This window comes from Chiloscyllium punctatum, chromosome 39 (assembly GCF_047496795.1).
Source record: "Chiloscyllium punctatum isolate Juve2018m chromosome 39, sChiPun1.3, whole genome shotgun sequence".
Lineage (NCBI taxonomy): Eukaryota > Metazoa > Chordata > Chondrichthyes > Orectolobiformes > Hemiscylliidae > Chiloscyllium > Chiloscyllium punctatum.
This window is the reverse complement of record NC_092777.1, coordinates 20,392,488-20,406,971: the sequence shown is the minus strand read 5'-3', so window position 1 is coordinate 20,406,971 and position 14,484 is coordinate 20,392,488. Positions and strand designations below refer to the sequence as shown.

The 14,484-nt window shown below is 42.9% G+C and overlaps 1 protein-coding gene across 21 annotated transcripts in view; it reads right to left on the bottom strand.

The window, feature by feature from the left end:
• The window catches only part of LOC140463855 (putative uncharacterized protein MYH16), a 290,113-nt gene that overhangs the window by 57,923 nt on the left and 217,706 nt on the right, over positions 1 to 14,484 (bottom strand). For all 21 annotated transcript variants that reach the window (XM_072558259.1, XM_072558260.1, XM_072558264.1 and 18 more), the window contains 3 exons: positions 5,670 to 5,756; positions 3,058 to 3,303; positions 1,434 to 1,551 (listed from right to left, as the gene is read on the bottom strand). In XM_072558259.1, the coding sequence (XP_072414360.1) occupies positions 1,434 to 1,551; positions 3,058 to 3,303; positions 5,670 to 5,756 (451 nt within the window). The remainder of the gene's footprint in view (positions 1 to 1,433; positions 1,552 to 3,057; positions 3,304 to 5,669; positions 5,757 to 14,484) is intronic.

The following is a 14,484-nucleotide window of genomic DNA, read 5'->3' as shown; positions in this document are numbered from 1 at the left end:
CCTGACTGCCCAAGTGGTGACTTCACACCAAAAGCATTAACAAGGTTTTAATCAAGTAATTGTTAACCTGCATCTGGCCTTGACATATATCATCTTTTGCCAAAGGTCAGTGCGCCACAGAATTCACAGAAATGGTCACTGCACAAACCGAGACCATTCAGCTTGCTGTGTCCATGCTGGCTCTCAAATGAAACAATTTACCTCCTTCCCTCTCTCCCACCTTCTCCTCGTAGCTTTGCATTTTCTTCTTTATCAGATGATAATTGAATTCTTGAAAACCTCCATTGAACCTTTTTCCAGCACACACTCTAGTAGGATATTCCAGATCCCAACCACTTACATGAACAAAGTTTCAACTCGTCGTTGCTTCTTTTGCTAATTATATTAAATGTGTTCACTCTTGTTCGGAGCACCTTTCTCTACTCTTCAAACCTCCTTCTGAATACCTGTATCAAACGTCCCCTCTAAGGAAAGCAGTCTCAACTTCTCCAATCTTGTGAGAGAACTGAAATTCCTCAATCCTGGAATTGGACTTGTCAATCTCTTTTGCACCATTTGCAATGCCTTTGCACCTTTGACAAATAAACTTGAAAGGGTTCCGAAAATTCTTACAAGGATGTTGCTGAGGCTGGAGGATCTGAGCTATAGAGAGGAGCTGAATAGGCTGGGGCTATTTTCTCTGCAGCATTGGAGGCTGAGGGGTGACCTTATAGAAGTTTACAAAATCATGAGTGGTGCGGTTAGGGTGAAAAGCTAAGGTATTTTTCCCCCAAAGTAGGGGAGTCCAAAACTAGATGGCATAAGTTTAAAGGTGAGGGAGGGACAGATACAAACGGTACCTAAGAGGCAACATTTTCATCCAAAGGGTGGTCTGTGTACAGAATGAGCTGCCAGAGGAAGTGGTGGAGGCTGGTACAACTACAATATTTAAAAGCATCTGGATGGATATATGAACAGGAGGGGTTTGAAGGGATATGGGCCAGATGCTGGCAAATGGAAGAGATAAATTGAGATATTTGGTCGGCATGGACAAGTTGGACCGAAGGGGCTTTTTCTATGCTCTTCATCTCTATGACTCTATACACAATACTGTAGTGAGATTCAGGGGCACAGTGATCTCCTGCAATTGGATAGACTGCCTGAATAGATTGGCGATCTATTTTCCAGTACTTCTTCTCAAACTAACTTGGGGATTTCACACATTTCTCATTGGAAGATATTATATGCTAGCAGGCTGGGTGAAGTGTATATAAATTGTGCCAAATGGGGTATCAAAATTGTGTAGGCCGGCAGAAGAGCTTAGAGAGTCTTAACATGACTGCTACTATTTATACGTTAGCATAATATGGTGCAGCAAAAGGATAGGCTGATAACTCATCCTTTTAACACAGATCAAACAGCACGAGCTCGGAAATCTTTTCCTTCTTCCATACCTGCCAACCTTGTCTTGCTAAGGTTCTGCTCAGTGAGTGAGCGCTGCAACTCTTCATTCTTGGAGGTGGCTTCTGACAGCAAGTCTTCCAGCTTGCGGATCTGGGCATCACTGCAAACCTGGCCACAGAGAATACACAAGGCCTCAGGGACTAGCTAGAATTAACATGCAGCAGCTTTAGGTGGTTGATCCTAGCCTGCAGTATGTAACACGTGACAGCAACAAAGGTAAAGTGAAGCTACCTCAACTACTTCCGGTGAATTTGTCACTGAGCTGAGGAATATGAAAGCAGAGAGGAAAAACATTCTTAAATCAAGGGAGTGGTGGGTTGATGTTTAATGGGGCCTTTAATGCTAAAAGCTGGGCTGCTGCCACTAGGAACAAGGCAAGCCTTCTAAACAGCCTGCCTTGGTATCTGATCACTATTGTCATTTCCACTGCATGCCTGCTTTGTAGGAAAAGCAAAAATTCTAGGCACAACCACATGTGGTAACTGTGCATTTAGGAAGGTGGCTAAGTGCACATATTTTCCCAAGCACACACCTATCTGTGTTAATGCTGCAATCGATTAGGAAGGAACAATTTTCACTGCCTTATAAGAGACAACGATCTTTGGAGTTTGACTCCTCAATAATGACTTGATTACCATTACAGCTCTACTTTTAAGATGCTGCTGTTATACTCTTGCAGTCATTTGTCATTCTGTATAAATTAACAAGGTTGCATTTCACTTCCCAACAAATCTCCACATCAATGGAGACAATTGGACAGCTATCCCATAATTACATCTTGAGCCCAGCTGCTGATAGGATTGTGATTGATTTTACGCATACAACTTAAATGCAACTATCCCCCACTTGCTGCTGGAGAAAAAAGCCTGCTTTTATCAGTAGACTCTCGATGTAGCTTACAGAGTCTCTCTTTAATTGAATCCTGCTGTCATTTCCAAAAGCACTAGTTAACTAATCAATTTGCTGGGGAATAAAGGCAAATATACTGCGGATGCTGGAAATCTAAAACAAAGTGCTGGAGAAACTCTGCAGGTCTGGCAGTGAACTGTCCATATTGTTAACAGTAACTGTTGGCTGTAGAGATTCTTTTCAAGTTGGCAGAGTGATTCTGCAAATTCTACCATTTCCAATCCTTAAAATGCAGAAGCAGGTCATTTGGTCCATCGAGTCCACTCCGACCCACTGAACAGTATCCTACCCAGACCCACCTCCATACCCCTGCGTTCCTCATGGCTAATCCATCAAATTTATATATTCCAGAGCACTGTGAGCAATTTACCATGGCTAATCCACTTAATCTCTACTTCCTTGAACAGTGGGAGAAAAACCAGACCACCCAGAGGAAACCCACGCAGATATGGGGAGAATGTCTGCGTAGAGTTTGCACAATCGCCCAAGGCTGGAATGAACCTGGGTCTCTGGCGCTGAGAGGCAGCAGTACTAATCACTGAGCCACTGTGCCTCCCTGAACAGTGGACAACACAGTGGTGGAAAAAAAGTATTTTGGAGCAAACAGTGTTGATGAAATAAAGTGGGTACGATGAAGAAGAAATGTAGATTGTATATATTTAAAGTTATAGAGTTCAACCAGTTTTTAATGAGCTACTGCAATACCTTGGCCTTTTGGAGACTGTCAATGGTGAGGCTCATGTTATCCAATTCCAGTTTCATGCTTTGTTTCTCCTTCTCTGTTTTCAATCGTATCCTTTGCAGGTTCTCATACTGCTCGGTTATCTCCACCACTGTGTCCCCATGTTTCTTGCGGAGGGCTGCGGCTGTGGATTCCGACTGCAGGGTTGCCTCCTCCAGTTCACGCCTCAGTCGCAGGAGCTCGGACTCCCTCTTTTTATTCATCTCAATCTCCAAGAGAAAGACCAAATAAAGACTTCAAAATGTGAGGGATCCCAGCTTCCCCTTAAACTCCACAGTTCCAAACATCCACCATTCTTTGTGTGTACAAGCGATTCTTAAAATCTCTCCTGAACAAGGTAAAAACAATGACTGCAGATGCTGAAAACCAAATACTGGATTAGTGGTGCTGGAAGAGCACAGCAGTTCAGGCAGCATCCAACGAGCAGCAAAATCGACGTTTCGGGCAAAAGCCCTTCATCAGGAAGGGCTTTTGCCCGAAACGTCGATTTCGCTGCTCATTGGATGCTGCCTGAACTGCTGTGCTCTTCCAGCACCATTAATCCAGTATCTCTCCTGAACAGCCTGGCCCTAATGCTCAGACTATGCCTCAGAGTTCTAGAATCCCCAACTAGTGGAAATAGTTTATCTGTTGTGATCTTTTGTCATCTCCTGCTTACATGACCCTTGGATAAATGAGCTCAGAAGTATGAGAGTTTTGTGTAAGAGTGGCAAGACATCAAGGAGTGTGGAAGACTGGGAGAAAGCATAGAAAAGGAGACTCATCTAGACACTGACTGCAAGTCTCAAGATCAATCATCGTGAAGAGAAGGCCCTGAGTTTGGAACTTGGATGGCCATGTATAGTGATACCTAGGTGTTAGTCAAGCAGTTAGTTAATCGTATGCTCAGTCAGAAAGTCCCAGATGGCCTCCTCCTTCCACGATCGCAACTTCCCTTCCCACGTGGTTGACGATTCCATCCAGTGCATTTCCTCCACTTCGTGCACCACCGTCCTTGAACCCCACTCCTCCAAACGCAACAAGGACAGAACCCACCTGGTTCTCACCTTCCACCCCACCAATCTTCTCCTCCACTACCTCCAAGTGGACTCCACCAGAGAGAGAGATATTTTCCTCCCCACCCCATTAGCATTCCAAAAAGACCATTCCCTCTGTGACTCCCGCGTCTGGTCCATACTACCCATTAACCCACATCCCACTCCTGACACCTTTCCTTGCCACCGCAGGAAGAGTAAACCCTGTGCCCATACCACTCCCCTCACCCCACCTCCATCCAAGGCCCCAAGGGATCCTTCCACATCTATCAAGAAATTCACCTGTATCTCTATCAATGTCACCTACTGCATCCGTTGCACCCGGTGTGGTCCCCTCTACATTGGGGAGGCAGGACGCCTTCTTGTGGATCATTTCAGAGAACACCTCTGGGACACCCGCACCCACCAACACCACTGCCCCGTGGCTGAACACTTCAACTCCCCCTCTCACTCCGGCAAGGACGTGCAGGTCCTGGGCCTCCTCCACCACCAAACCGTTAGCACCGGATGCCTGGAGGAGGAATGCCTTATATTCGGCCTTGGGACCCTGCAACCACACAGGATAAATGTGGATTTCAACAGCTTCCTCATTTCCCCTCCCCCCTCCCCCACATTATCCCAGTCCCAGGCCTCCAAAATGGCACCATCCTCCAGACCTGTCCATCACTGTCCCCACCCCACACACCGACCTGTCACCTTCTCCCTCACCTTTATCCATCTATTGCTTTCCCAACTACCTCCCCCCAAACCACAACCCTCTCCCATTTATTTTTCAGTGTCGACCCACAAGTCTCATTCCTGGTGAAGGGCTTATACCCAAAATGCCGATTCTCCTGCTCCTCGGATGCTGCCTGACCTGCTGTGCTTTTCCAGCACCAGTCCAATCTTGACTCTGATCTCCAGCATCTGCAGTCCTCACTTTCTCCTAGTTGATTTCAACTACCAATCAACCAAAAGATTGGAAGGAATTTTGTTTCACTCAAATTGAACTTGCTGATGGGCAAAATATTCACCAGATATTCTCCATTCCCAATCCGAAGTGAGAATGGCAGAGACATCGTCAGTTATTTCCTTGCACTCAACACTCTTCGGAAGATTCCCTTCCTTTGACTCAAAGAAATTATTCCAACTTCCAAGAACAGGAAGTATATGCAAACATGATTATAGTGAGAGAATGGATTGCAAGAGTGGATTTTATAGATTGCAAAGAGATTTTTTTAATGCACATTTTCTGGTAATGAGGAACCAGTACAATGGAGACCATGGTTATTAAAAGAGCAATACATTTGCCCAGTGACTTCGTATACAGCACAAAGATGTCTAAATGTCACCACTTCTTAAAAAGTTGTGAATCTGTTTACAAAGAAACTCTGATTTTTCCAACACAAATCTTCATCAAGTAGTTTATGATGTCTCTAGTAATCATCCCCTCACAGAGTGTCAGGGAAAGGGCCATATAATCCAAGTCCACTCTGTTAAATAAAAATGAGAATTTAAAAACTGTAATGACCAGCCAATGGAAAGTAACGTTGAATTACTACCTGGGATGCAGTTGCTCCACCTGCTTCCTCCAATTTATCAGTCAGATCTTCTAGCTCCCTGGAAAGATCAGCTCGTTGCTTCTCTACCTGTGAACATAGGAAGGACATTCTGTAGAAACATAGGGAGCTCCTCACTGCCCATTCCTGAGAGAGTAAACATCTGCCAATGCCAAACTTTACTGCATATAAGATATAAAGTCCACAATACCCTGGACGAGCGAATCACAGCCTTCGAGTGATGTAACTTTCTTTCAACTCCGTCAGAAATGGTCAGCTCCTTATTCGGAGACTGTGTGCCCATATTGTGAATTCTCTATCAAACTCTCCAGAATCTTGGACACTTCAACAAGGTCACCTGCCTTTCTTCTAAACTTCAGAGGATATGGGTCCAATTCATTCAGTCTCTCATCATAAGACAACTTCTCAACGCAAGGGTCAATGTAATGACTCTTCACCTTCAGTGCTATTGTATCCTTTCTTAAATAAAGAGACCACACACACTCTCAATATCCCAATGGAAATTTTAGTTTTAAAACCATGTTCAACTCAATCAGGATTCATGGATAAGGGCTTTTACAAAGAGATGTTTCGCAATATTCGAGTTGAAAAATCTAAGTTAATGGGGTCATCCCTGGACACCAAGGATGAAAGGATTTAACACAAGCAGACTTAGAATTGATAATGTGTCAATGGACAACTTAGATTTAATGTTGTTTCAGTTATAGGAAACAAGGTTGTGCATGGGTTTGAGGCCCAGAGATGATATAATAATTGAAGATATCTTCAAAGTACAGCAAAGCTATAGATGTAGAAAATTCAAATCTGGACTGGTTATATTCTTGCTCTTCTAGGGAAAGCTGGTGAGGAATTCACCGACATATCATCTGTTATGTACCAACAGTTTCTAATCTTAAACTCTAGTTACTTTATTTCATTGGCATTAATAAAACTATTGCAGCACCACCATCCAGTTAATTCATGGGATGTAGGTATCGCTGGCTTTATTGCCCATTTCTAATTGCCCAGAGGGCAGTTAAGAATCATAATAAGACACAATAAACAAGGTCAAACTTCCCTTGACAGCCCCTGCTGAGCAGAATCCATTTGTGGGTTTCTGGAATTTGTCCAAATGTCCATGCTGAGATTGCACAGCAATATATATCGAAAGTGACATGTAGGCCAGATCAGGTAAGGAGGTCTGTTTCATTCCCCAAAGGCTGTGTGTAATCAAGATGGGTTTTTCAACAATTGGCAGTGTGGTTATCATTAGATTCTTAACTCCAGACTTATGAATTCAAATTCCACTACTGGCATGGCAGGATTTGAACGCATATCTCCAGAACACTACCTGGGTCTCTGGATGAACAGTGTAGCTATGATACCAGTAGGCCATCACCTTCCATTTAACACGGGGTTTAACTAAATATAATTGAACATGAGTAAAATGTCTAATTTAAACAGGCAAGTCTGTTATATGCTACATTTTGTTGAATATTGACAATACAAAGGACCTTGAAACTCAGGTGTTGTGGCCCGTTTAGGTTCCTGGAATACTGGAGAGAACATAACCTCTACTTCCTGGTGAGGAGGAAAGACAGAGTGACAGGAAAATACAAGATGAAATATATCCTGCAGGTACTAAGACAGTGTAATCTCAGCATGAACATTTGGCTGGCTTTCAGAAAAACAAATGGATTCTGCTCAGTAGGGGTGTTTGGCACAGTTATTAAAGGCAAATGTGAGCTTGTTTATTGTGTCTTTGCTATTCATGAAACGTTAAGAGGACAACATCTTTAAATGAATATTCTAGTCATGTTTGTTTATTTTGACATACAAGTACTTACATTATTCACTTAACAGGATGTAAGTGAATATACAAGGATTGTTTATTTACATTAACAAATGAGATGTTAAGAGGATAATGGTTGAGTGGATATCAAGATAATCCTTGTTTATTTTGAAAGATACAGGAGCTTCTCAAAGATTTCCTAACATTTTTGTAGGGGCCATGAGTTTCAGTGATATAGCAAGTTGAGGAAGTGTGGGAAGTAGAGAGGTGAGGAGGCTATGGCGATATGTTGATATAGGGGTCAGGGTGAGTAAGCTAGAATGATGGTGTGGTACAGTTTGGGTGCATTGATGGATGAGGACACTATGAGGGTGAGATCAATCATGGAAGAAAAGGTATTAATTGGCCAAATGAGGCGCATTACAGTGATTAGCCCTTCTTCAGGTAAGCATGTCAGGTGCTAGCCTGCAACACTACGTCACCTCATTGAGGAAGGGATACCTCGATCAAAGTGCCAGATCTCTCCATTTGAACCATCAGATGAATTGTCTGGCTGCTGGGTTCTACCCTCTGCCTTTACTTTGAACTCTCCTACTCCCACTTGCGCTGGGCCCCAGACACTGAGCTGGCTGGTCAGAGTCCAGATACTATGCACATGTAAATAAAGGACTAGGAGAAAGTGAGGACTGCAGATGCTGGAGATCAGAGACAAAAACAAGTGTGTTGCTGGAAAAGCACAGCAGGTCAGGCAGCATCTGAGGGGCAGGAGTGTCGATGTTTTGGGCATAAGCCCTTCATCCTGATGCTCCTTGGATGCTGCCTGACCTGCTGTGTTTTGCTAGTGTCACAGTTTTTGACATGTAAATAAAGGGTGACTTGGTGACAGGATTCTGGCCTTTGGTTTATGGTTCCATGGGGGCTCCCTGGAAAAGACAGCAGCTCTCCTACTGGCTACGGGCACCCCCTGATGTCTCAAGAAGATTCTGCTCCAGCTGACAGAGACAGATCATAGCTACGAGGATGCCAACCGGACCCTGCCTTTCAACACATAACCTGGCTCCCAGTGAAATGAAGTCAATTTTCACACAATGGCAGAATGTTCACACTTCTAAACGATAACAGCAGAATAACTGAAGATGCTGACTGCAGAGGAGAGTCTTCACAAAGCTAGAGCTGCATCATAGTGTTACGGTGCCAGATGAGACCCTGATCTTTGTTACAATCCAGTTCAAGGCCAGGTATGTTTATTGAACAAGTCTACTAGATCTGAAAAATCCCAGTTTCTTACTCAGCAAATAAAGCCACAGATTCCACAAGTGCAAACAACAGATGCAAGAGCCAATAAAGCAACTGGTTAACACAATCCATTTTATCACTGATTCTCTAGTATTAAATTGAAGTCAACATGAAGTAAGTATGGTGGAACAATTAACAAAATGCACATTCAATGGTTGACACATCTCCTGAATCTCTCCGCAAACCTCTCAGAGATCAGTCATCACTGTCAATCATAAAAATACTTCAACAAGTTTATTTGGAAGCACCAACTTTTGCAGGGTTGCTCCTACAACCACCTGATGAAGCAGCAGCGCTCCGTAAGCTAGTGCTTTTAAATAAACCTGTTGGACTATAACCTGGTGTTGTGTGATTTTTAACTTTGTACACCCTAGTCCAACACCAGCATCTCCAAATCATAAAAATACTCTAGCACTTTGTCTTCCTCTCGAGCTCCTCTCTTTCAAACTGCTGGTGTGATCTCCATCCAAATTCCATATGGAATATTCTCAACTGAAAGCTAAACGATTCTACATCTCTCTCAAGTCTAGACTTCTTGATCGTTATTTCCAGCTGAGCTGGGTTACTACACAGTCCACGTACCCCTGTATTGCCTGGCCATACTTTAGCATCTGAACACAGGCCCACTCCCTATGCTGACAACTTTTGCTCCTGAGCTCCAATAAGCTGCCCCAAGGAAATGACTGCTCCTGGGCTTCCAAGTTCCCATGCTCAGCAGCATGAAGCTAGCAATGAAGCTTGGCTCGCAGCTCTCTCAGCAGCACGTGGTCACATGGGCCTCATGTTCTGAAATCCCAACCCAGTGGTTGGATTTCCATGGCCTCTCTGATGAGGTACTCTGAGCGTGTGCAACCTCTCCTCACCCCTGCTTCTGTGAACCATTCCAACAGCACATATTAGAAAACAGAGGACAACAAGTTCTTGTAACCTTTCAACGCACACTGTCAGGGTAAGACATGAAGCAAAGGAACTACAGATGCCTTGCTACCGACCTGCACTTGGAAACATGCCCCCAAGTTGCAATCAGACATTAGCTACTATTTTACAATCAAATTATCTCAGGAATGATGGGTTGGTGCTGGGTGACTAACCGTAGAAACAGAACACTTCCTGATGTAGCCTTAAGCTATCTCAGTAAACATACTTCTGAAAAAAAGACCCATAAATTTGAGATTCCCATGTAATCGCTTTGCAATTCTCAACAGGAAGAAATATGTGCCCGTACAGATCCGGAGATGACTGTTGCCTTCAAAGCCAGATTTCCATACATTCCTCAAACTGTGGTTATCTTTCCCTTTATTAAACATCATGCTTCTGTCAAAATATGGTTTCTTCAGTTGCTCGTGATCTGCTTAAATAAATCCATTCTCCTTAGTGAATTAATGCAACATATTCCAGACCAGATGGGTCTCAGGAACAATCATCCATTTGGGCAAAGTTGGCAAGTATTCTTCCAAAATGGTAATCTGAAGTGGTAACAGTGGCTTCAGTATTCCCAGTGGGCAAGAGGAAAAATCTCCGTTTTATTCCTAACTGGTAAACAGTTACCTATAGGTGCAGACAGCTCAATACAGAACAACATCAGACCCTGTTCTGATGGCATCCAATGGCTGACCACCTTGGCAAAACTTATTTGATTTATTAAGTCATGTGATGAGAGTGGGTTGTTGGCTGGGTCAGTGTTTATGGTCTACTCCCAATTGCTCTTGAGAAGATGGTGCTGAGCTGCCTCCCTGAAATGCTGTGGTCCATCAGTTTGTAGCTGAACCCTCAGTTGGTTGGGTTTCCAGAAGACGATGCTAACAATGAAGGGTTGTGGATGGGTTAAGGGCACACTACAGTGGGTGAACCTCAAGCTCTGAAGATATGTGGGTTAAATAACAACTGCCAGTGAGTAACAAGTATGACCAGACAGTGATGGGAAGAACATCTACCTGGCTGTAGATCTACCTACCTGTAGACTCCTGGCTGGTCGATCCTTTTGAAAACTTGAAGTCATCCAGAGGTCAGCTGCCCATGTCTCAACTCCCAACCTCTCTAACCCTTGCACTCAGTGACCAAACAAAAAAAGGCTCTTGGTCACAAAACATCTAGGTTTTGACAATTTCACCCTTGCTTACAATTCTTCTGTGGCCTCACTCCTCCCCAACTCTGTTCCCTCTTCCAGATCCACAGGCATACATGCGCTGCTCTCACTGTCATTTATTGTGCCTCTTTAATTTTATTCATTTCACCAACGGTGGATATGCTGAGGCCCCAAACCTTGGGAATACCCATTCAAGACAATCCTTCAAACTCATCACTTTGACTAAATATTTGCAGGGACACGAGGCTGGGTGGGATAGTCTTCGGAGGGTCTGAACTGTATGGCCGGTTTCCACACTGCAGGGATTCTATGAGGTGTTGAACAAGATGCTGCTTCACAATCAGCTGTTTTGTACATCATAAAACATCCACTTTCAGGCCCTCCCAGTTAGTTTCACTAGTCACTTGAGATGCACTTAGATATTGACATTATGCAATTGTGTGAAGAAACTCACTCTGACCTATAGGAGAGGTGATGGCCCAGAGATTTTATCAGTTAATTATTAACCCAGAGACCCAGGTCACGTTCTAGGATTTATGTGGCAGTGAATAGCATTCAAATTCAATAAAAATCTGGAATTAAAAATTTAATGCTGCCCATGAAACCATTGTGAATTGTCAGTAAAACCCATCTGGTTCTTGAACGCCCTTTAGGAAAGAAAGCTTGTCCCAACCTGATTTGGACTATGTGACTGCAGACCCACAGCAACTGCCCCAGTTAGGGATGAATAATAAATGGTGATGTCCACATGAATAAAAGAAAATATTGAACACTATAGCGCATGGCAGTGTTATCCTTTATTACAACCTCACTCAGTGTAAAACATTCAGACAGGAAACACGACAATGCCAGTACAGACTATCGTACAGCCACTTATAAAGATATACCTAAGTATTGACACTAAGCTTATGCAGCATCATCACTAAATACAGGTGAAGAATACGGTTTTAATTTGAAGACTATGCCTACGTTTTATCACAATTCACTTGTCAGATTACTGATTGGCGTCTCCTAATAATGTTTCACAAAGGATCCCTCAGATCCAGGTCAGATTTGGAAACAGTCCCAAACGACCAATGTCTGTTTGCACTCAGTCCTGAGCAGTATTGCTTGATGCTGGTATACCACTGTGCCTTTCTAAGGCATCTCTCATTTCATGCTAGAAGCTACACAAGGTGGAAGGTAGCTATGTAACAAGCTCCCTGGCCCTATCTGAAGTTCTCACCATTCTTCCTGTTGGCAGATTAGGCCACTATCAATCAGCTAATGACTGCCTGTGTCAACGTTTCAGACACTTGTGACCCTCAAACAGAAACCATTTTGACATATATTCTGAGACATGTCAGAAGTGAAGTGCTGAAAGAGGTAAGTGTGACTGTAAAATACTGCGTGGTTTCAGTAACATGAGGCTGACTGAGACACCTAACACCATTAGCAATGTTTACCTTGCCCCAAGTAACCAAACATAGGAACAGGAGTAGCCTGTTCATCCCTACAAGCCGGTTTCACTGTCTAACTAGGTCAGTGCGGTCTATAGCTTAACTCCAACTATTCCCACTTTGTTCTGTGATCCATAAATCTATTAAAATAAAAATCTTCTAAAAATCTATCAAGTTTGACATTTTCCATTGACCCATAGTCACTCCGGTTTTCTAACAGGAGACACAAGCTGCAGAATTCCACATACAATTTATATAAAGAAGTGATTCTAGACTTCGCCAGAAAACATTCTAGCTCTGCTAAAGCAGATTGCTCTTGTTCAGTTTCTCTCCACCACAGGAAATAGCTTCCCTGTATCTGCAATGTCAAATCTTCTAATTAACTGGACAACTTCAAGGAGATCATCCCTCTATCTATCATATTTAAGGTTATTCAAAGTAACCACACAACCATTGCTTGGAACGGGATCTAGAGAGAGAACGAAAGGCGAATAGAATGTCATATTATCACGCTTCCACTAGCGGAGAGAAATCACCAGAATTTCTATTGCAATGTTTCTCACAAAACCAGAGTCTTTCACAATAGGGTGGAACAACAGGTCAACTTCATTTTGCATCAGTTACAAGATGTGTTTAAAATGCTAAATAAAAACCGAGAAGAACCTTGGATGCTGGAAATCGGAAACAAAAACAGAAATTGCTGAAAAAGGTTTAGCAAGTATGGCAGCATCTGTGGAGTGAAATCAAAGTTAGCGTTACAGGTCCAGCGACCCTTCCTCAGAACAGTTCTTATTAGTGTTTAAAAGACTTCTGGATTTGTTGTAAAAATTGAACATGCAATGTTCTGATGAAGCAAATGGCACACAGCAGAAATGCAGTCATGGTCTTGAGCGCCATGAATCAGAAAGTTGTGGGTTCAAGTCCTGCTCCAGGCACTTAAATCCATAATCCAGGCCATAATATTTTCAGGGCAGTAGAGTTGGAATGTTATTCTTTTCAAGAGGTCATCTTTGGAGTGGACAATAAACTGTTGTAATTTAAAAAAAAACAGGCTTGTCTATTGTGTTAAATACATATCAATGCCACATTAATAGCATGCAATCACTTGGCAGGTTTGAGTACGGGGCAGCTCACCCCACTGCTTGGGTAGCTGCAGGAGAAAATTTCAAGAGCAGCTAGCAAGCTTGCCCTGGTGCATTGACAAACAGTATCCATCAACCAAACCACAAAGTAGATTGCCTGATCATTATCCCATTGGAGTTTTGTGGGTACATTTTATTTGTAATTCCTACCTGTAAAATAAAGAATTCCTGTGCTTTGCAGCAGTTTTTTAAAGGCTGCAAAACTCTTTGGAAAAGTTGCTCTACAAATGGAAATCTTTCTTACATGAAGGCACAAAGACGCCCTTTGACTTAACTATGCTCACCCAATCTGTCAGATATTGCATTTGCACATACTGCCCTTAGACACAGCTCGCTGTGCTGACTGCTGAAGAGACAAAAGATACTCTGCGGCAGGTTCCAGGAAACGCCTGGGAACTGTTGCCAAACTTCAGAGGACATTTCTGTCGGATTATTTTGTAGGGTGGGAATATTTTGTTTCCCTCAGGAGGTTGGGGTGAGGATGATGATATACCTCCTTGAACCCCTTTGTAACAAATATCCATGTCACTCAGGTTTTAGTGGAACTTCTTTGCACACTAAAAAAGGACCTGCAGTTTACAGGCCCTTTGGGAATATAATTTGAAAGGAGCTCACTTTGTGGAATTTAATGCTCAGTCAACCTAAATATATTTTAGCAGAACTGCATGATATTAGATTCAGCAGAAACCCTGGCCAATGTTGTACCCAATACCTCACACCAGAAAGGGGAGAAGGTTTGGATGCAGTTTTCGCTCAAAACACAAAGGTCTTACAGAAAATGTAATTTAATGCTTAAGGCAATCATAAATTTTCGGAAATAATAAAGGAGTACTACAAATTCCATCTCTTCTACAAACACCTGTTAGAAGTGTAACAAAATATAGTGTAGACAGTTTCTTTCCTGTCAAACTCTGTGTTATCTCACCTCAGCACTACGACAGAAGATTAAAAAAGATCACTTGCATTATGACAAATCGAGCAACATGAAAGTAGCCTTGGTTTTAGCTCCAGGAGAAAGTTTGCCTGAGGCTAACCTTTCAAGTAGCACACATTAGGTGATAAA